The sequence below is a fragment of the Pecten maximus genome, chromosome 4, assembly GCF_902652985.1.
Source record: "Pecten maximus chromosome 4, xPecMax1.1, whole genome shotgun sequence".
NCBI lineage: Eukaryota > Metazoa > Mollusca > Bivalvia > Pectinida > Pectinidae > Pecten > Pecten maximus.
In genome coordinates, this window is record NC_047018.1 from 31,020,626 (window position 1) to 31,043,089 (window position 22,464).

At 35.6% G+C, this 22,464-nt stretch overlaps 1 protein-coding gene across 1 annotated transcript; it reads right to left on the reverse strand.

The window, feature by feature from the left end:
* Positions 1-3,032: 3,032 nt before the first annotated feature.
* Positions 3,033-22,445, reverse strand: LOC117325817 (vicilin-like seed storage protein At2g18540). Its single transcript, XM_033882302.1, has 5 exons — positions 20,253-22,445; positions 7,670-7,820; positions 6,708-7,072; positions 6,212-6,384; positions 3,033-4,851 (listed from the first exon to the last, which is right to left on the reverse strand). The coding sequence occupies exons 1-5, from the start codon at positions 20,349-20,351 to the stop codon at positions 4,725-4,727; spliced, it is 915 nt and encodes a 304-aa protein (XP_033738193.1). The 5' UTR covers positions 20,352-22,445; the 3' UTR covers positions 3,033-4,724.
* Between the last annotated feature and the right edge of the window lie 19 nt (positions 22,446-22,464).

Consider the following 22,464-nt stretch of genomic DNA (forward strand, 5'->3'; position numbering starts at 1 on the left):
AATGTTCATGTATTATATTTAATGTGTTAATTTCTTTATGATAAGCTGTCAGTGTTCATATATAATATCTAATGTGCTAATTTCTTAACGATAGGCCGTACCCGTCAGTGTTCATGTAAAATATGTATCGTGCTCATTTCCCTACGGTAGATATAACAAAAAATACCACCAACACGACACGTAAAACTGAACAAACCGTACTCACATACAATTGTAGCTAAAGGAGGAGGGCGCTCGAGTAGTCCCGAAGAAAGGGGAGGAAGGAGTTGCCTTCGTACTTGAGATTAGTGGTATGTCTAGATCAGACGATTCAATGTCTGCGTCCCTTTCTGGTGTTCCTGAACACAAAACGAAATACCCCCAGTACGCCACGTACTCACAGGAGCCATGTCGAGCTGTTCCCAAACGGCCCTCCACGAAGACTACCACCAATTGACAGAGCGTACTTTGACGCTAAGCTGGAACGTGCCAGACACACCCGCGAGAGGAAGGTAGCAGAAAGGAAAGCCAAATTGGCCAAAAGGAATGCAAGAGTGGAGGCGATCATGAAGAAAGGCTCTTATGACTAAAGAGCGAATATCCATACAGACTTACTTGAAATAATGAGCAGTAAAACGTTGATTTTTAAAGTTTAATAGAGAAGAAAGATATATTGATATACTAGACCATTGTGCTGTCATTTCAAATATTACTGGTCTGTTTTGTTGTTGCTGTATTCCTGAACATACGTCACGTTATTACAAGCCAAGCAATCTAATTACAATCTAGATGGTCATTAATTCTCACTACGTTACATGAACATCTGACAACATCTCATAAGGGGTCACGTCAGGGTGACCTTTTGGATTAGCCAATCAAATGACTACTTCCAGAATCTTGGAAGTGAATTTTATGTCCGAATTAGCATGACTAGAGTGCATAGCTTGTATAATCTGTCAATTTGTTTAAAGTCATTTCGTCCCAGAAAGCATACAGCTATATACATTCTGTGTCGAAATGGTTTGCTTCAGATACATGCTGTGACGAAATGTTTTGCTTCGATGACATCGACAAATTGACAATTCGCCCTGAAAGTGAAATACACACATCTCGGAGGTCATCAGAACGTGACCCCTTATGGGACCATCTTGATTTTAATTAGATTGCAAGCCAAGCGATTTGAATTATGGTCCTTAACATTGTGAATCATCTTAAAATTACTGAACGACAAGTATGTAGATGCCGCCATATTTGATGTATGTAATATCATGGTGATGAAGCTGTGCTAACCGTGCTGGTTCAGGAATATCAGTGAATGATACAGAAACAGCCCAGTGAGAAAATTTTATATTCTGTTTTTTTTTAAAAAGTGAAATTATAAACAGGATTTTAAGGATTTTAAAGAACGTCCTGTTTATGTGTTCGATATTTAATGAAATGTTAACATCTCCTGATTAAGTGTTGATTTGATAAACTGATTTGTATTTTCTAAAATTAACAAATTATCCTTTACCACAATTATAGCCTGGGCCTTGTTTAGGTAGGATACAATAAATGTGAATTGTTGCGACTGACGATGCTCGGGATTCTAGATCTTCACACAGTAGACTTCCTGTATCCATTATACAAAGAGTTTCTGTGTTCATAGTCCAGGTTCTAAACAACGGCTCGAATAAGAGTTATCTCGCTTGAGTCAAAATGTAGACTTTTCTGGGTCAAGGACATATGTGCTGCTGTCCTATTAATATATATAATAGACACCACCTGGGTATAACCAAAGTCAGACGTATGTTTTTATTTCACTGCTCTTCAAATATTCATGTAGATATATGGTACCACATACCCTAGCTACGTGTACTCTCCAACTGTGACAACGAGTTTCCAGTAAACGACACGCAAGGGACAAGCTCTAACCGACAGTAGAATATCATAAATAAATAACCTTGATTTCATCGGTATATATATATATATAGAAAATATCTTCTCCGTATTTTCATTATTTTCACGACAGTTCGATTTATTTCGTTTTCACTCGGTGTCATTAAAAGTAATTAGGATGACCACGTTCTATCACACTGAGTTTGACGAATGATAGAGCAGCATTTAATCATGGTTAAGCCTTATTTTGTTATTAGTATTACAGGAATTTGTGTTGCTCCTAATTTTTCTAGACCTTTATAACTTATTTTTTATTAAAGTATTTATATATATATATATTTGTATAGTTGTCTTAAAAAAAAGAGTATAATTGTCTGGTAAAAATGGGTATCGTCTTTGTTTCAATCAGGTACGTTATATAATGAATATAAAAAATTCCGAAGAAATATTCCTTTGTTTACGGATAGACATTTTAATGTATGGTCGCGAATTTCTCATGAAGGAAAAATACACATCTCGGTAATACTAACAAATTCCACACTGATCACAATGGCGTCACGTATCCTTTTATTCTATGACGTCACAATACTAAGCACAACTTGCTATATAGCTATCGGACACGTCTAGAAACATTCAATATTGTAAAATTGGCTGCAACAGCTCGGAGGTTGTAGAACAGAGACAAAAATGGCCTTTGTGTTCTATTGGAGAAAACCAAACATTGTACATTTAGTAATGGTAATGCTATTATTTGTTGTGGCAAGTCTTAATTGTAAATAGAGTATTGAAGGGGACACACTGCTCGATTTCCTGTCTTTGCAGAGCTTGAACAAACCTCATGCTTTTTAATGATTGTTTATCAATCATTCTTTTTTGTACAACTTATGTGTTTCCACATTTGCCGGGACATCTGGCCTACTAGTCTTGCTGTCTTTGGCCGATCAGTGTTCGCTGTGTAGATTATGTATTAACAATCCGAGTTACTTTAGATATCCTTTTTATCTTGTAAATGTATCAATGTGAATGAGACCAGAACTGGTTTATTCTGTATTGTATTTATTAAGCAGATTTAGTTTATTGTTCAATGACTCCATGAATGGGTGCAGCACATTAACATAGGAATATGATTTAATCATAGTATATGAAAGTCAATTTAAAACTTGAAATAACCCGGATAGGTTTTTGTTCTAGTTTATTTACTTCAATGAATAACAGTAAATGTTCAGCAAATAAATATACAGAAAGAAAAAGGAAAAAACGCAATGAGAAATTTCCTTGTTTACTACGAGAAAAAAGATACAATAGAATGTAATAATGTGGTAAATGAACGATACAGGAAACCACTCCGTCGTCTGATAAAAAATCATCCATCACTTATAGTACCCTCATCAAATTTCAGGTTGATCGGAGGATACCACTCTCAAAATGAATAGAGTTCTGGGCCCATCAATATCATGAGTGGCCTCTATAAGCTGCAGTTGTTGCACGGACTCTTTTGTGCAATGAACTGATCAGGGTATTGATCATTGGTATACGGTTCCATTCATCATAAAGCGCTGATGTCATTGAGCGACCTTCTATCCAACTCGTCCTATACAAGGGGTACATACACGGACATTTTCACAGACGACAAAGTGGGTCTCTATCTTCCAATTACTCTATCATAACATCGGACAATTTCTAATTGTATCTGTTCTGCCTTACAGTATACAATTATACTTAAATCCCCTTCAATCTGAATTTTCACATTATGATAGAACATATTTCTTCCAACTTTGTTATTTGTTGTTCATGCTAAATATATTAGTCGATCAAACTACATTGTAATGTGTGTCAATAAAATGCCTCAAATGGGCCCAGCTGTTCAACAGGTACTAAGCCTAATCACAATCAAACAATTTTAAACTCCTAATACAAAAAATTCTGTTAAAACTAAATTGACATAATCTTAATAAACTATAACACTCTCCAGTCTCTTCCTACCTGGCTATTTTACGAAATACACACACGCAGGTTTTGAAGTACACCGTAACAGAGAAATGACATTTTCCCCAGTCAAGTGATAACGCTAATCACCTTTTGAACAACTGGGCCCTGAAGGTTTTTAGGAATGCAGACATACATTCAACGGTTTATTCAGGGACATAATTAGTTATAAGCTTTTATGAATCCCCTTCGTCATGCAAATGAATAATGCCTTAATCTTAAAATACATCTAAACAAAACGATGAAAGCATCATTTAAAGAAAACAAACAAAATAACAGTTTCAAAGGGGAAAAATACCATTTACAGTCTTTCATCAATGACTTAAACCAATTTTTATTAACAATGATCTGAAATTGGCGTCTAAACCGCTTAAGAGGAACATGTCTGTCTTTCACTACACCATACGTACACATGTAAGCACATTTGCTTCACGTCATGAATAAATTGTACTTAGGCTCAGTAGGTCGAGAAAATATAATAATACAAATATTGAGAGTAAAAACAGACTGTACCTATAACGAACTGTGACAAGAAAACTGATATATATGCACTGTACAAAGTGTTTACAATAGTTCCATCAATAATATCAACTGATTTAACTCATAAATATAACCTCAGATCCAGTTATCAATGTTGATGGAGAAAGCATTACAAAATAAATTAATTGGCTACACATTTAAGGCCACCATTGCAAGATGAAAGTATTTGTCCATTAGTGACTTGGTGTAGGAGCTTGTCGACGACGGCCTTATTCACGTACATCTGTTAATGTGTGCATGCATATGTAAGCAAGGATTGCACGTTTGATGGCCACGTGCTTGTAATGGATGTATATATTACCGGGAAAATCATGTATAATTTGTACAGATGTTGTTTGATATTATACGCTGATCTCTTCAAGGTCATCATCTTCTGGATGATCGTCACGGAGTTTCAGCTTCCTTCTCTTCAAATCATCTAACCGAGCCTGGAGCTGCAGATCCACCTTCTCCTTGTTGGAAGTATTTCTGACAAAAATCAATACACAAATTAAATAAAATATATACCTAAAGCCTTGCATACAAAAATACCAATTTAATAGTAAGCGAACTTATTGTGGATTAGAGACCTAGATAATTAATAAAAAAAAAATACAGGAATGTACGACATTTGAAATCGATAATATACATATTTTGGCGAGGGAAATATATTCAGATAAGTACGTGCATGGCTTGTATCAGTATGCTAGCATTCCTTATCAAAGTAAAATGAATTGAGGGCCATATGCAATGGATATATGCTATCATGATACTGTTGTATATCATGTTACGATTGCCCTCCTCTCTCTCAAGGACAACAATCCTATTATTTACTATTGACGATTTGTGATAGGTGGCTACTGTAACATAATGCGTAATTCTTCCTATCTTTAGTTAAAAAGTCTGTTACTCTTATTGATGATATTGTTATATAAATTACAAAACCAAAAAGCGTTTTCTCCATTTATTTCATGCAAGCCACATACATTTCATCCAATTAGAATTAATTTAAAATTCTTGATATGATTCACACGGAGTATTTTTATATAAGATAATCTACGAACCTCCTGAAATATAACATCGATTAATAATAGGCTTAATACTGCTAGCCGGAATATAACAAGTCGCCATCGTTGGAGCATGTCTGCTTTTTCATGTTCCTAGTCAGATTGAAACATAGTTTTGATGATTGAACCTTGTTTAAACAAGAGACGAAAGCCATAGATGACCACCCCGTGAATGCGAAGCGCTTGTTTGTGTTTTCAGTATGCGGCTGCGAAATGTTCGTGCTTTTCCTTGAGATAATGCGAAACCGATGCCGACTTTATAGCACTACCGCACTGGAATAATATAGATGAAGACACCCAGCAGGGCACTTCAGGTTATGTCACTTGTTACGGTACTTTAAGATGTAATGCAATTTAAAGATTCTATTTGCCAGGAATATCACCCAAAGTCTTCAACGCAGGAGCAACCGCCCGACCAAAAGTCGAAAATAGGGCAGTGTCAAAGGAGACTGGTAATGAAATATTTTAAAAGAAGAGACACGATAAGATCTCGAAATTCTTCCCCTCTAACGAATGATTCTATGGAGGCGACAGGTGCAACTCTTACGCCCTTACGCATTTTATTGTAAGACTTGATTCAAATATACTGAAGAATACAGTAAAGATATCACACGCTCCCCGGTATGCGGTCCGGTCTAGAACTAAATGATGTATAAGAGCACGATAACAAAGAGTAAACCATCCTCATAATTTAATTACTGGCACGCCCTCTTCCTGCGTCAAGCTTACTGACAATTTTCTTTTTGAAGAGTACATTATATAAGAAGGTAAATAAAACTCACGCTTGGGCTACTTCTACGGCGCGGTCCAGAATGACCTTGGCCTGGTTTTGAAGGTCATTGCGGGCGGCTATTTTCTCTTCCTTTCGCTTTTGTAACTCCTCCTGCTGTCGTTTCTTTTCTTGCATTTGTTTGTTCTCAGCAGCATGCATTCCCGATAGAATGGCATCTGATTCCTTTATGAAATGCAAAATACAAAACAAAACAAAAACAAAAACAAAATAAAATCAAAAACAAAATTGCATATTTTTCGAATCTGATGCATGTTGAATATGGAATGAATTGTAATAGCAGCACATTCGCTCTAATAACAGTCTGTCAGGAAAGCTAAATTTTATGTTACTACATTAATGGTTATAGAACCTGTAACTAAACAATAGCCAAGAACGTGTGTCAGTAATCTAGATTGTGCTGTCAGACCATACTATATATGGGCCTCTTGAAGTATTACCGATGGATTCATCATTACATGTATAACGATATCCGGGAATAAACTAACTTGTTTCAATTGATCCTGAGAAATAGCAGGCTCCCCCGAAGCTGTCGTACTAAATGGACGCGGACTATCAGAGTGGGCCCTTGAGATTGGCCGGTTAATTTTAGATTCTGGTCTACCTCTAGACATCGGTCTATCACTCTGTCGGCTCATTGAACTAAGAGGCCTGTCAGTGTTCCGGAAGCTAGCAGAACTTGAACTGCGGTCGTTTCGGCTCTGCGCGCGGCTGTGCGATCGCTCATTGCGTATCTGTGCCAATGTTCTAATTTTTGGTCCCATCTGTTCCTCCTCCATACTCGAGGCCGATCTCATCTTAGATTGACGGAATTTTTGCTGCAACTCTAGTTCCTCTTGTTGCCTTCTTTCCTCTAAACATATAAGAAAAAAAGGAGAAATCTTGATCTGTAGATTTATTGTAATAACAAATTCAAATTCAAAAAGGAACCCTTAAATAATAACATAATCTTGAATTGTTGATTGTAATTACATTAATTGCTATTGTTAAATTACTCGGAAATATACTTGATCTTGTGTGCTGTCAATTGATTATTATATCCTGAAGTAGACAGGAAGACAGGAATTCATGAAAGAAATCGATATAATATATAGAAAAAATATGTGATTAATTTAAAAGTACATGATACAGGACAAGAATATTTCAGAAATGATGATAGGATTACTATCAAACTTCCAAGTATCTTTTTATCAAATTATAATATAAGAAAACAATAAGCAGTGTAGAGATATTTTTTTAATTGTGTAAAACTTAATTGATAGTGAGGTTTATTATACATGCATATACTATGTATGCCCAACAAAGAAAGACAGATACAAAAGAGAAATAAAGACAAAACACATAATTATCTTTGTCACGTGGTATAATTCTGAGTCTGATAAAAGAACACTAAAATAATTATGTAAAACTAATTAACAATTGATTGCGTGATGACACTTGACACACGTACCATGCATGCGCGCCTCGAGTTTGAGCGTCTCCTGTTCCAGGTGATAGTCTGTGAGTTCGGCCTTGAACAACAACCGGCTCTCCCCCAGAATCCCGACAGTCTCGTTCGCCTCCTTCTCGAACAACTCCATGAACAAGTTCATGACTGCGTTCTGCAGTTTAAACATGCAAACGTGGTTATTACTATAGTGATCATGACACGTTTTGATGTTAACGGTTGCATTTTTGTAGTTTCATTAGATTGTACTTTTACGATATATTGCAGTTTCTTACAAATGCCAAAAGTTCCATCACACCAAACGAGCATTTTTATCAACGTGTATTTTAAAAGGCTCTAAATACCTGAATATCCGCTCATTAAAACGATTCTTCTAGCAAAACATTTGATTTTTCTACTCATTACTCTGCCATTCCAAACTTAAGACACGCCTTCATTCTCTTGTGATTGAGAACGCTTCCTAGAAATATGAACGGCAGTATAAATACATGGTTGTGAACCGTACGACTATTGCCCATAGAAAATACATCGAGGAAGAGAACGCGATGACATCTTTGTTGAGTATGGTGACCATATCTGCCAACAGACTATTAATATACCCATGGGGAAAACTGTGTCCATCTGTTGGCCGATTTGTTTTCATTTGAGGCTGATTATATTGAAGTGCATATCATAACAGGTAACAGAGACCTTGCAAAGTCCATCAATTTCATATAAAGGTATGTTGACAATGCGTTAGCTCTAAATAACTTTATTGACCATGTCGATAGGTTATCAAGGACACTACATACTCTTCAACATCATCCGCGTATCTGGGTCTTATTTACAACGTATCCCTGGGTGTCCCCTTGCCACCCGTCCGCATATGATATTGAGCGAGGTTGTTAAAACCCCATGAAACAAGCCTTACAACATAACCAGCAGGATCAGCTTACAATTGCACAGTATGATAAGCGAGATGATAGCAATTTCTCCCCTGATACTCTTAACTACGGTGTTAAAATGTCGCAGTTGGTTCGATAGTCAAGGTCTTGTTCCCATTTTTACGATTCTAATGACAGATGTCGACACTGACTCAGATTTTAACAACACAAGGTTGTGATCGATTGATGAAGTTGGTCATGGGACAGTTTTTATGGTCGATATCATAACCATGAAAATATTATATTTCTTTGCGAGACAGCAAGTCAGACTTTTTTCGATGCTTCTTGATACAGAATGTATGTTTTGTGGTTTCATTGTCACAACCCTATGTTCAGACCGTGATTTAACCACGATTTGAAATAGATTTGTATGGTGGGTGTTGTCGATAAAGTAAAACTCGCCTTTTCAGCTATAAGACCTGGGCCCATATTCATAAAAAAAACTTAAGTGAAGTATTTCACTTAAGTAAATACTTAAGTAGGACATTTGTACTTAAGTACTAAAATAAACTTAAGTATTTACTTAATTCAAGGTTTTATCTTAAGTGGTATTCATAAAACTACTTAAGCTTAAGTATTACTTAAGTTTTTACTTAAAGTTAAGTAACGTCATGAGGATGTTTAACTTCCTTTAAAAATACTTAAGTAAATACTTAACAACTCAGAAGAAAGATGACTTCACGAAATCGACAGAAATCAACTTGTTTTTAAGAAAAAAATCATTAACTTCAGATTTTGTTGCATTCAATCATTTAAAACAAGATGTAAAGGTTTGAATCGAAGATGGAGGAGTCAATCTCACTGTCGTTAAGGCCCATTACGAAGTCAATACTACAACGACACGGAGCAATTGTAGTTTATAAGGAACATACCCACATACCAATCAAATTCTATTTAGATAAAACTTCATTTTTGTTTCTCTTGCTGACTTTCACAAACCAGAAATACTGTTTTATTGTATCTTTTATTCATTAATTAAAAAAATGTATATCTATAGAGTTCTTACCTGTATATTAAAAAAAAACATTGAGGTTACTTGTACTTTAACTTGAACCCGTTCATGTGCATTCCGGCCCTAACTCCCCTGCTTTGATAACGAAACGAAAGTTTTAAATAACAGTTGATTGTTGTGACAGTTCTAGCATGTTTGCGGAGCGGGATTTTACAGATCGTACAATGTAACTAGGGGTTTGATATGTACATTTCAACTGATGTTTGGTTTAGTGGAAATCAACTAAAACGTACTTGTTCTCTTTGACTCTACGATGAACACGCTATAGGCCTATGCATTTTTGGCCTGAACGACGAGGTTAGTCTAATTTGCGTGCATTCTTCCGGCTCTCTCCTGATTAATGCATCTGAACTGTTCAATCTGCCGGCAACCTGAACCCACGCTTGCCTATTTGCCGATGCCGACATTCCGTCCTTAAATCGTCCACGTATGACATGTTTTCTTTCACTTGTAAACATGTACTAGCCTCACCATCGCCAGACATTCGTCCTTTGTCAAGTTTGGCCATCTCGTCTTTTTTGCTGTTGCCATTTCCGGATTCTGATCGTCTTGGAATGCCAGGAACGCCGGTGCCAAATTTCACGTTTTACGAAAGACATCACGCAGCTACTTAACAACAACATAGCAACTACATGAAATACTTAAATAGTCATACTTAGCTAAGTATGCACTAAGTAAATACTTAAGTCGTTTATGAATAGTACTTAAGTTCTAACTTAAGTTTTATTTAACTAAGTAAAATATTTATAGTTAAGTATAACTTAAGTCAAACATAAGTATTTAACTTAAGATTTTTTATGAATATGGGCCCTGGTCTTATTGTCCTTGTACTTTGACAAGGTTCTGCATGCAAATCTATATTTTACGAGGTATAATTCATATGTTGTGGGCCTCGTATTGAATGAAGCACTCAAGGAGATTCTTTTTAAGTCCTACTTTTCTCTGATTATATAGGGCCGTGTACCCAAGGATTGGTCGCATTTGGTTAGTTCATATTGACGAGGTAGCACTCTAAAGTAAACAAGAGAAGCAACTTTTGCAAAATGGGCAAAATTTGTGAAAGGGCAGTGATCCAATATTTGCATAAAATGGTTTAACACCTAAGGATATCCTTTATGATATGGTAGCAACACTAGGGAAAGATGCCCCTTCACATACCACAGTGAAAAGGTAGGTGGCGGAATTTAAGCCCGGCCGACATAGCCTTTAAGATGACCCCCGTCCAGGAAGGCCTGTCAATGTTGCAACCCCAGAAATTGCCAATAAAGTTCATGATATTGTAAAGACTGACAGACGAGTCACAGAAAGATATATAGTCAGTAGAGTTGGCATTTCGCAAGAAATAGTACATTCCATTATGTCCGAGGGTGAGAATGTTTTCAATCTGATGGGTACCAAGACTTCTGACAGTTGATCAAAAGCACACCAGGCGCACTTTAACGCGTGTTAATTTTAACCTTTTTGAGGAAGACCCTGCCAGCTTTCTTCAAAGATTTGTCACTATGGTTGAAACATGGGTCCATAGTTTTAACCCAGAGATAAAGCAACAATCGAAACAATGGAGGCACCCTGGCTTTCCCCGCCAAAGAAGGCAAAAACCGTTCCATCATCTGGAGAGGTTATGACCCCGGTTTTCTGGGATGCAGATTGTATTCTGCTGATAGATTATCTCCAGAAGAGTCAAATAATCAATGGCACATACTATGCTTCACTCCTGAGGAAGTTACGGGAAATTATTAAACTTAACCACCGCGGAAAGTTCACTAAAGGTATGTTATTCCATCAGGACAATGCTCCTCTTCACAAGTCTGTCGTTGCAATGACTGCCATTTACGATTGTGGCTTTAAATTGATTGAGCATCAGCCTTATTCACCTGATATCGCTCTTTCAGGCTTTCGTCTATTTCAAAATAGAATACAGCTATTTTCGGCACCCACTTTCAGTCCGATGATAACGTCATACATGCAGTTGGTGACTTTCTGAATAGCCAAGAAAATGAGTTCTATAAAAGTGACATTGAAGCCTTTAAACACCGCTGGCAAACGTGTATTAATACTGAAGGGATTATGTTGCAAAAATTAAATCCTTCAATATGAGGCTCACAACATATCAACCAGCCCTCGTATGTTCATATCTTCCCCCCGTATTACCGATTTTTGGTGACAATTTTGTGATAATTATTCAGATTAGATGTTCTCAGTAACTAATCGTCAACTGTTGTGTTTTGAATGTCCTCATACAAAAACATTTTGTTGTTTTGTAATTGGTAAGACACCATAATTATTACTCGTTTATTCAATATTTTTTATTTACAATGTTTTTAAGAGATTATTCTGTAATAATTTCGGTAGTTGATAGTTAATCAAAAGTAATGAATTGTGATAAGATCAAATTCAGATACCCCATGCCTAACGACGAATTAGTTATAAGCGATCATTGTTTATTTCACTGTGTAGCCATTAAGCACTTGGTTCACTTGTTTTATTCTCAAGAGAAATGCTTATCACAAAACATAAAAAAAATATATCCTTCTTAGCTGGGGGTCTGGCACCTATGTGCTAGTGGCAGCAACCAGCTGGAACAACATCACAAATCTAGTGCACATGTACAGGATCTAATTATCATATCAAGGATATACATTTTATGTAAATATCATGTGTTGGTTTCGATAAATCAGAAGCGGTATTGCTACCAAATGTAAACAAACTTAAATTGTAAATTGACATTCAAAGATTTTTTTGGAGTTACTGAATTAAGATAGGAAATACAATGTATATATCTGTGAATGCAATATAACCAAAACACACCTATTAAGCCGAAACATTTGGTCCTATCATCCTTGTTCTTTTTCAAGAGTCTCCATGCAAAACTTTATTTTTGGTCATCTTCACACCGTTCTATCGTTTATGAGATCAAATGATGGCTACATCATTATAATGATAATTTCTATTCATTCAGCGATGTTTTAATTATCGTTTATAATCCAGAACTCCGTAAACTGGTTACAGTACTCAGATACTCGCTCATTCTGACATGTATTACAGTAATTACTGGACTGTACTGAGAATAAGTGCGGTGTTATACTGGTTAAACCATTAAATGTGCATGTGTGATCCGAAGTTCTAATACGATGATACTTTATCATTTCACCATTGTGTAGACGCAATTGACAGGTCAACAATAAGTAATGAATAACTATTCAATCCAATTCGGATACCCGATGCCTAACGACAAATTATTTGTGTTTACTTTAGTGTGTAGCCATTAAGCACTGGTTCAATTATTTAATTCTCAAGAGAAATACTAGCCGCAAAAATAAAAAGTATATCCTGCTTAGTTTTTGTATTTACATATATGTGCTATAATGATACGCATGCGCTTTAAGGTCGAAAAGATGTGGAAGCAACCGGCAGGAACGGCAGCATGAAAAACCTGTCCAGGATCTAGTACAAATAGATCTAATCAGTATCTAATTATCTGGAGGATTATTGCTTGTATCAACTTGTTGATATCGAGATGAACAGAATGACTGTCCCTCTAAAACTAATGATCGAATTATACATGCCAATGTATACTGTAAGTGAACACTAACCAGTATTTGGCTTTTGAATCACAATGTTGATATAGACAAAAGTACTCGTGATCAAATTGTTCTTCTTTGTCGGCAATAAGAATAATTGCTTATCACTTTCAAACATGCCAAATATTAAAGCTACAATCAACGCTACTTTTCTGGAGAGCAATTAAGAAAATACATGTCATATCAAAGAGATACGTTATCTGTTACATGGTCCGGACAACATCGCGCGTTGGTTTCGATACGTCAGAAGTTGTATTGCTAAAACATTATAAAGATGCTATATGTTAGGATCACATGTATGGCATAATGATCTACCTTGAGACTGGCCCAATTCCATCAATTTTATTTAAGGAAAAACTTTAATTTACGGTTTTCCATAGGTAATCATAACATAATTTTAGGAAAGTTAATTGTAATGCCTTTCTGATGACATTTTTCAAGTTTAAGGAAGGCTGATGTAACTTGCCATTTTGTTTTAGGATGTCGGAAATAAAACAGTTATATAGTCTCATATAAGTTAATAGGACAATCAAAGGGAGACCCGTCCGGACAATGGGGAAAGCCGTCCGGACAATGGGGAAAGTCGTCCGGACAATGAGAAAAGCCGCCCTGACAATGGGGAAAGCCGTCCGGACAATAAGGAGAGCCGTCCAGACAATGGGGAAAGCCGTCCGGACAATTGGGAAAGCCGTCCGGAAAATGAGAAAAGCCGCCCTGACAATAGGGAAAGCCGCCCTGACAATGGGGAAAGCCGTACGGACCATGGGAAAAGTCATCCGGACAAATAACCATTTCGTACTCGTGATGAGGTGGTCAATAGATTCCCACACAACTATGATAATTGCTTAAAATCGATGTTACAATGTGATTGTCGTTTCATTTATTTTAACACTTCAGTGTTTTTAACATTTACTGACAATACCTAAAATGTGTGAATATTAGATATCATTATACATTAGAACGTTGCACACTATCAACGTACTAGATTTGCGATGGAAAATGTTTTTTCAAGTAGTTGGGAGAGATTATAATTGCCAATTTCAATGCATTGCGATTAATATATGCGCCGCATATAACCATCAACAGTTAATCAACTACGTACTACGATCAATAACTTCACCGTTTTGCTTTCAATAAAACGACACCTGATATATTTGTTTATGATTTATATGGTAAATAATTTATAATAGCATCGAAGTAATAGGTCGTATCGTTCGCACGTGGCTACAAACGTGAATCATATATATCTTATATTTATCTTATATATATCTCTACTGCATAATAATGAAACAAACTGTTAAAAGTGGCTCACTCAAGTTATGACGATTAATAAATATTAAACTTCCACATCAAACGTTTACTCAAAAGCAATTGTAACCAAAATATATTGATCACTCCTGTTGGCTCTGTCTTACTGTGTGAGGAAACCGGAGTATCCAGAGAAAGCGCACGCTGTCGGACAGGTGAATCCACGAACAATGTGTATTATTATATATAATATTACTCATCAATGCTCATTATAAGTATTGCCCTGGGTATACGAAAGCATGTATGTTGTTACATTGTAATATGCGTTTTCGTCAATTCTGATCGAAGTGATTGTGTGCAATTTCAGTATATTTACTGTATGCACAAAGATAATGTTAAAGACTATATGAATCACTGTAATAATGTGACCTCTTGTTTCACAAAAGGGCGGCTGAGTGAAATATAATCTGGTTGAATCGTGGAATCAGTACCGCTTTATGTCCGTCATGGAATCCAACAAATGTCATATATGTGAGGACAAGTATATGTTACAACTACCCGACTACCCAAATGATGAATAGGCGCACTCACACATATACAAGGATAAAGGCAACGTATTATTAGGACCTATTTTTTTCCCCTTTTTTCACTTGGACTTATGAACATATCTAGAATGTTCTTTGTTAAAAATACAAGTCTGCTTGTGGTTTTACCTCCTGACCTCGACTACATTGTATTGCCTAAACTGTCAGTACGTTTCATCCTTGGAAATAACATTTTACTAGCAACCCAGGCAATGTTATTTTATAATAACTGTGTAACAATTTACTTGCTTCATTTTGCACTAAATTCAGACTGTAATATCTTTGATCTAGTGATCTGTGTAGTCTACAAGATACTGACAGGGTGAAGCTATTTTGGGTTTGGCTGCCATTTAAGGTTTTTGTTATTTATAATGATAAAGAAGTGTTTTAATCAAAATAGCATACAGCAGAAATAAAAAAAAAAAATAGAAACTTAATCCCCTGCCCAATATTTAACAATAACAACACCTGAAATCTTATAAGACTAGAGGTGATACGTTTATAGTGTATTAATTGAGAGTTTGTTGTTTGCTTATTGCATAAATTTAGCATTAACGATCCTGTACCAGTCGCGACATTCAGGCGACTTTACCACACCAGAGAGCCACATAATTACAGATACGGAAAGTGCCTTGCATTTTTGAAATGCACGCGTATCCAAAAGCGCCTAGTTTATTTTATATTCCTTGGCTATTTTGTATGCTTGGTGCCATAGAAGTTTATATAATATGCAATATATATTATTGATATAAAGGGGCCACGCAATGAAAAAATGTTCAAGACTTGGTATCATGTTTATCTTATAACAGAAGAAGACATCAATATTTTTGTCAGACTATAATCTGAATTCATGTTCACTGGAAAAAACAACAAAAAGCTGGATGTGTACCAAAGGCGATGACAAATCGAGTCGCAGTTCACTTAATTGAATATACAATCCCCCTGTCAAAGAATCATTAATCGAGGAAAAGCTGCTAATTGTGTGTTATATAATTATTTCCTGGAAAGTATGAAAACGTTATTACTTATTTATGAAATATGGGTTGCAATTAAACAGTGTAAAAGTTATTTAGAAATATTACTATGGTAATATAGTGATGCATATTAAAATGTTGAAAGTTCGAAAGAATGCGTATTCAAATGAGCGTTATCATAAAAAAACAAGGACACCATATTGAGAAAAAAATCAGAAATATTGTATGTACATTATTGTAATAGATAATTACCTCCATCAACTTTCGGAACCGTTATGAATACAGCTTCTAGTGAGAATAGATATATTTCAAGTATGTACGGGGGAATACAAAATCATTAAAGGTTGCTACATCTTAAACGTAAACACGAAAATACATTATTACGAAATGAAACATTTCAATGATTTTGGATGAAACTATAGCCGCAAATGTCTATTAATATTGTAAGATATCATTTGATATCATATATAATATTTTATCTAATACTTCAGAATTTTTTAAAACAAGTTATACTTTTGTTGACAAGTATAGTCATCTGAGCATTTGACATTTTGTTTAAAACACAATGTCTCCTCTAAGTTGACGTAAAAAAAGCTTAACTCACAGGCCAATTAATTTGACGAATAAAAATAAATGAAGCAATGTTAATTAGCTTTTTGTCAGCAGTAAGAACAGTCTATCAATATGAAATATCAGATGTGAATGACATTACATTTAAAGCTAATGTCGGTTAATGGATCGAACAATATGTACATGTAGTATTATATGGTATCATAGCTTAAAATCTATGTTACCGTTTTCTCTTTTGATGAGAAATCACTGGTATGAGAAATATGTCGAGGCTAGATATTCTAACATATATGACGATATCATTGCTGCTAGTTATGAGGTAACTCTTTCTCCGAACCTGGACAGTGATATCGACAATTATACCGGTGTGAGATTTTCATAAATCATCCTAGGGGTTGAGACAGTCTCCACGGTAACAAAACAATGACGTCACGTTGACAATAAAATCACTTCGCGACAATTCTTGCATTAGGATCAGTGAAAGACAATCATTCATCGTCTTCTCTTGGGAGTGAGACCGGGGGAATGATCTTAAGCCGACAAGCTTTGGTAAGCCTCGTGCTCGTAAACTAAGGAACTAAGTGTAATTACTGTTTCCTCTCAAGTCTGTGCATTTTCGCTAACTTTCATAAAACGAACAACCTGCTGTCGTAAATTGTGGAATTCATTATCCTTACACTAGTAAAGTCTGGTTACAAACCTGCGTCCATATTCTTCGACTTCAGGTCGATATCATCCATTGTTTTAAAAGTGAGTAAAATTCCCTATACAATCTTTTATAGAAAAAAAGCAAATATTTTGCTATTATATGTTGAAAACAGAAAACACCTTGCCCGGCCCGGTCTTTTAATTTCTACTGTCCGCTCTCTTGGATTGCCAGTGTAGCATTTCGAATTTCCCGCGATCCGGGTTAAACTTGCAATTTGATTTGCTGATGTTTCAAGCGTCTCCGGGACCTTGCACGTAATGTTGACGTCTGTCAGCCGGTTCCCGATTCTGGTGTAAACACACATAGAAGGTTCAACCCGATTCGCTTCTTACGAAGAAGAACAGCTGACACAAATATTTAATGACAGAGACAGCGAAAACACTGTCGATGTTATCATGGTTGCTGTTAGGATCCTGGAAGACTATTCAGCCAATTCCAATATGTCTACAACATTGGATGATCTTACAATAACGATGACTTTCTTGAGAAATTTTATGCTGCGCTATGGAGAAAAAATATTGTATTTTCAACATTCCAGCTGGGTGTGGTGAGTCTCAGCTACAGTAACAAACACTTACTGACTGGGGCTGAGGGCAACAGCAATTGTGTTAGTACCTAAGATCTAGACTATTGCCCAAGTCAGTAATTGTATACTGTTACTGGGATACATATTACACAGTCCACATTGGTCACTCTTTCATTATAGCATTCAATAAACTGGCAATAAGCAAACTACAAAATAAGTCCTTGACCGAAAAATGTGGCAAAAGGCAGATTAATAATATTTTGCCAACAGAAAAAAACTTTCCAGTTTAAGGATAGATGATTTCGTTGCCGGAAGTAAACAAACAGACATGGTGGAATTTGAAAAATGTATCGTATTACTTTTTTTATATCAATTTTGTACAATTTTATCACGAATCTAGTTAGGTATGCGCTGAATATGACACATGCTCATTATAAAATTGAAAGCCGTGATATTGGCTTTCTAGTCCACATTTGAGCTGTAATAGTAATAAGTCTATGAATTGGGGAAAAAATCATAGGTTTATAAATATAAGTAAAAAGAGTTTAATTATTTGCATGAATACAGTTTATATGTTAAACGCATTATAAATGTAATGAAAATGAGACAAGAATCCATCCCTACCGCAAGTAATTTGGAACGAACTATCTTTGTCTTGAAAGGTAGGTCCTTTGTATTAACACCATGATGGCATTCGTTCTACTCCCGAGCTATTATTCGTTTACAAAAGGTACATTTTTCCACCGACAGCTCCCGATTAACGCTGTATAAGCTAATACGTGTAATTTGTTTCCGTTATCTGACTTAATGAAAAGGCCCGTACGATAACATCAATCGGCACTAAGGATCGTACCATGACAATGTGAAGGACAGTATCATTGCTTTATATCAATACATGTGGTGTGTAATAGAATATGACCTCATAAAAACTACAAAGTAGTGACATATACATTTTCATTTGTATATAATTATATATTTATTACGTGCGTGCTTGAGTACTTGATAACCAACCGTTCTTGATGAGTTGACAATATAATCACAGGTCACGGCCTTACTTTTCTAGGACATGTTTTAACTTTTTTCTATTGATGATCATTGTACTGGCGGAACACGATATCCGTTCTCACACATGGTCAAGTTTTTGTGCATTTATATATGTTGAATAAAACAATCATATTTGAAACCAAAACAAAATCAAAGGGCCAAAGGCCCTGAGAAACGTCAGGTTCTGAGTTAATAAATAATAAATTCAAAATTGGATTTTATAGTCAGGCAGCTCTATTTGTATCAGATGAAATGTCTTCATCTGGTTATTCCTATTATATATATATTCAAGAAAACATGTATAACATATTTATCTGCTGACAACTTTCCCTATACAATAGCTGAGTATAGTTCTTTCCCTGACCTATTTCTTTAATGTTTGTGGAAGATCATTGATAAAATTCTGAATCAGTAAAGCTGCTTGTCATCTTATTAAAAAAATCAACTGAGGGACAAATCGGTCTATTAACAGTTACATGTACAACCAGAGATAAAATCCAAGATGTACACAGCATACGTTTTTTTTTTTTCTATTTATACTATACGATGTTAATTAGGCCTAGCAAACATCTGTTTTATGACCTCTAGTAACATCGAAAATGCAAATAGTTTACCTCCGATAGAAAACTGTGGTCGCGCTTTTGGTCACGCTGTCCGACGAGACATATATATAGGCCTACATTTTTGACAAACAAGGAGCCAGTACATCAGTCACGGATCATAATCTTTAGATTATTTTCAAATAAACAAATGATAATCTTATTTAATAAAATCCTCATGAAAAACGGCAATGTTGTTTGTTACAACTTGCCTTCAATTCCTGTTGATATGTCTTGCGTATTCTAGCGAGATACAAAAAAAATATGAAACTGCGAACGGCCGCTGGTTTAGTTACATTAGACATAACCGCCATTTTGGCGGATTAGTGATGATCACGTGATTAGTCACGTGACAGCTATAGTTATCCCTTGGAATGATATTTATAGAATTGTAAACATTTGACTACGTAAACACGGTTGGTTTTAGGCTTATATGAAATGTTCACGCATATGAACTCAGGGTGAACATATGAGTCTAAGGCATGTTAATATCCACGGCGATCAAACTGATTTTTTTTTACTTTCTTTTCAAGGCAGGATTGAGACAGAACTACGTAATCATACGCCAACAAAATTGCATATACTGGTTAGGAAAATGTTTATATTTATAATATAAAATAGTGTAGAACACCAAACATTCATATTTCATTTTAAATGATTGCAGTAAACACGGGAACCATCAATTAAATCTTGTCAATAATTGCTGTTAAAATAGGAACTATATTAGCCTGCGGATGTATATCATTTGTAATACAAAGGCATCCTGACGTTAAACATGCATTATTAGGCCATGATTTCAATGACAACTATACGCACCCTTAGATCTGAAGACATCTCGCTAGCGCTGAGGTACTTGAAAACGGCGTCATCAACGTTCTCCGTCATATTCATGCTGGGCGTCTCGTCCTGCGTCATGGTGGTATATCGTTATATGCAGTAAAATGCGCTAAATTTCCAGCAACACTAATAACCAATCTACGAATATCAGCCCTGTCACGATATATTTGCCATTACATGGGGTTTCGCCGGTTAGATACGATGGCTGTCTCTAAAATCCTTGGATTCAACACCAATGCCAACAATGACGAAACATTATCCCGTAAGGTAAATGTGAGGTGATTTAGGCTGATATTCCGGGAGCAGCTATCCTTTTGCAGCCTATTATGAACTTACAACCTACCATATAGATGGGTATACTCTATTGTGTACGCAAACGCCCAATGATATCGACCTATTTACATTAAAAATTAAAAGAAACTAAAAATTAACCTTGTACGCTTGCGTTCGATAGTGATGCGGAGCGTGTAGCCACTCTCGCTGTGTTATAATATATAAACTGACTGAACAACGTATTATCAGTATGGGCATTCTCGTGGAACTGCTGTAATTTATTATTCCGCGCTTTCGTGACAACCATACTGTGGTCTGTTTAACATCATTGATACATGAATACACGATTTTTAATTCTGAAACTCAAATTGACTTAGTTACAACAAATCCAAAATTAACTCCTCCTTATGAAGAAATAACATGTATTGTTGTATTTGTGTTCTTTTAGTCCAATAAAATGATTCGTGCACATGCAACAATCCCATAAGTTTAAGCATGACTGATTACTGGTATGGATAATGGATTTACGTACTTGGTCTTCATTATGTTTGGGATATCCTTACCAGGAAGAGTGAGCTAAAAACGTTCAATATGACGTCACCAAGTAGTTAGATTGATCAAAGATCGTCAGTGTCGTGCCAATAAGTATGTTAAACCTAAATTCTAGACAATATATATTTTTTAGAAAAAAATATCCATTTTATTTTATAACCTTTCTTCAAGTTGTCATGATATATTTCGCTGGGTTCCTGGACAAACGGGGAATACCTGGTAATGAAAAAGCAGATCACGCCGCAATGGCGGCATTTTCACTTCCACCAACTGACTTTAAACTTTATTTTATCGATTTATAAACTATTTGTAACATTTGTTTATTATCACAATGACAAAATGAATTGGGTCAATATGTAGATAACAAATTACACTCAATCAAAGAAATTATCGGTGAATAGTCTTCTTGCCACAGAGACAGTCGCTGAGACGAGGCTGTCTTCGGATAGACCATACATATATAACATATTCCTATTTATTGAAGCGTTATAGCAAGCCGCAGTGCATGCAATGTACCATTTACAGTTAAACACTTGTAATTCGATTGTATTGATTCTATCACAACCTACATCAGAAAGTTTCTATAACAGCATAACATTTCTAAGACTTCTTTTCAACACTGTAAACATGTACACGAACATCTAAAAACAGTTTGGTTATACCAAAAGATATGAATAATCTTAGTCAAATTTTCATATTGATGTGTGAGTGTACCAATATATTTTTTACATTTTGAACATAATATGCTTTGTAGCCCTAATGACCTTTACAGTGTGTATGGGCCGTAATTAACAATAAATGAAAAAAATCGGATATCTATATGTAATCGAAACCATCATTCAAACTTAAAATCAACGCAACAACGACACTTAAATAACGAAGAATATAACGTTTGATATTTAAAGCCTCGAAAACAGTTGAAGGATAATATGACCCCTCGTTTCATAAGATTAAACAACTTCTGCTTTATCGTCGAAACCATAATATTTATGCAATTGTTTCTTGCATTAGGGAAACATTGTAGACGATCTTGATAAGATGACGATGGCGATCGTCAGACATTTGTATTGCCTATAACCTTCACCAACAAGTTTGCACTTGATCAGCCAAAAAATCGACATCATGAGAGTTGTCCTCAATTATCAAATCAACTGCGACATGAAAATACAATACATTGGAAAACGATATTGCTTTTATATATAAAATTGAAACGAATTAGCATACTCTAAACATTATCTATTTTGAGTGCTAAAACTATGGCGCTTGATTATTATTCAGCTAAATGCATTTAATTTGAGTAGTTTATACATGTTTAAGCTAAGGAGGGTTTTATATGTTGCCAATGGTATTACAATATCAATCAAAA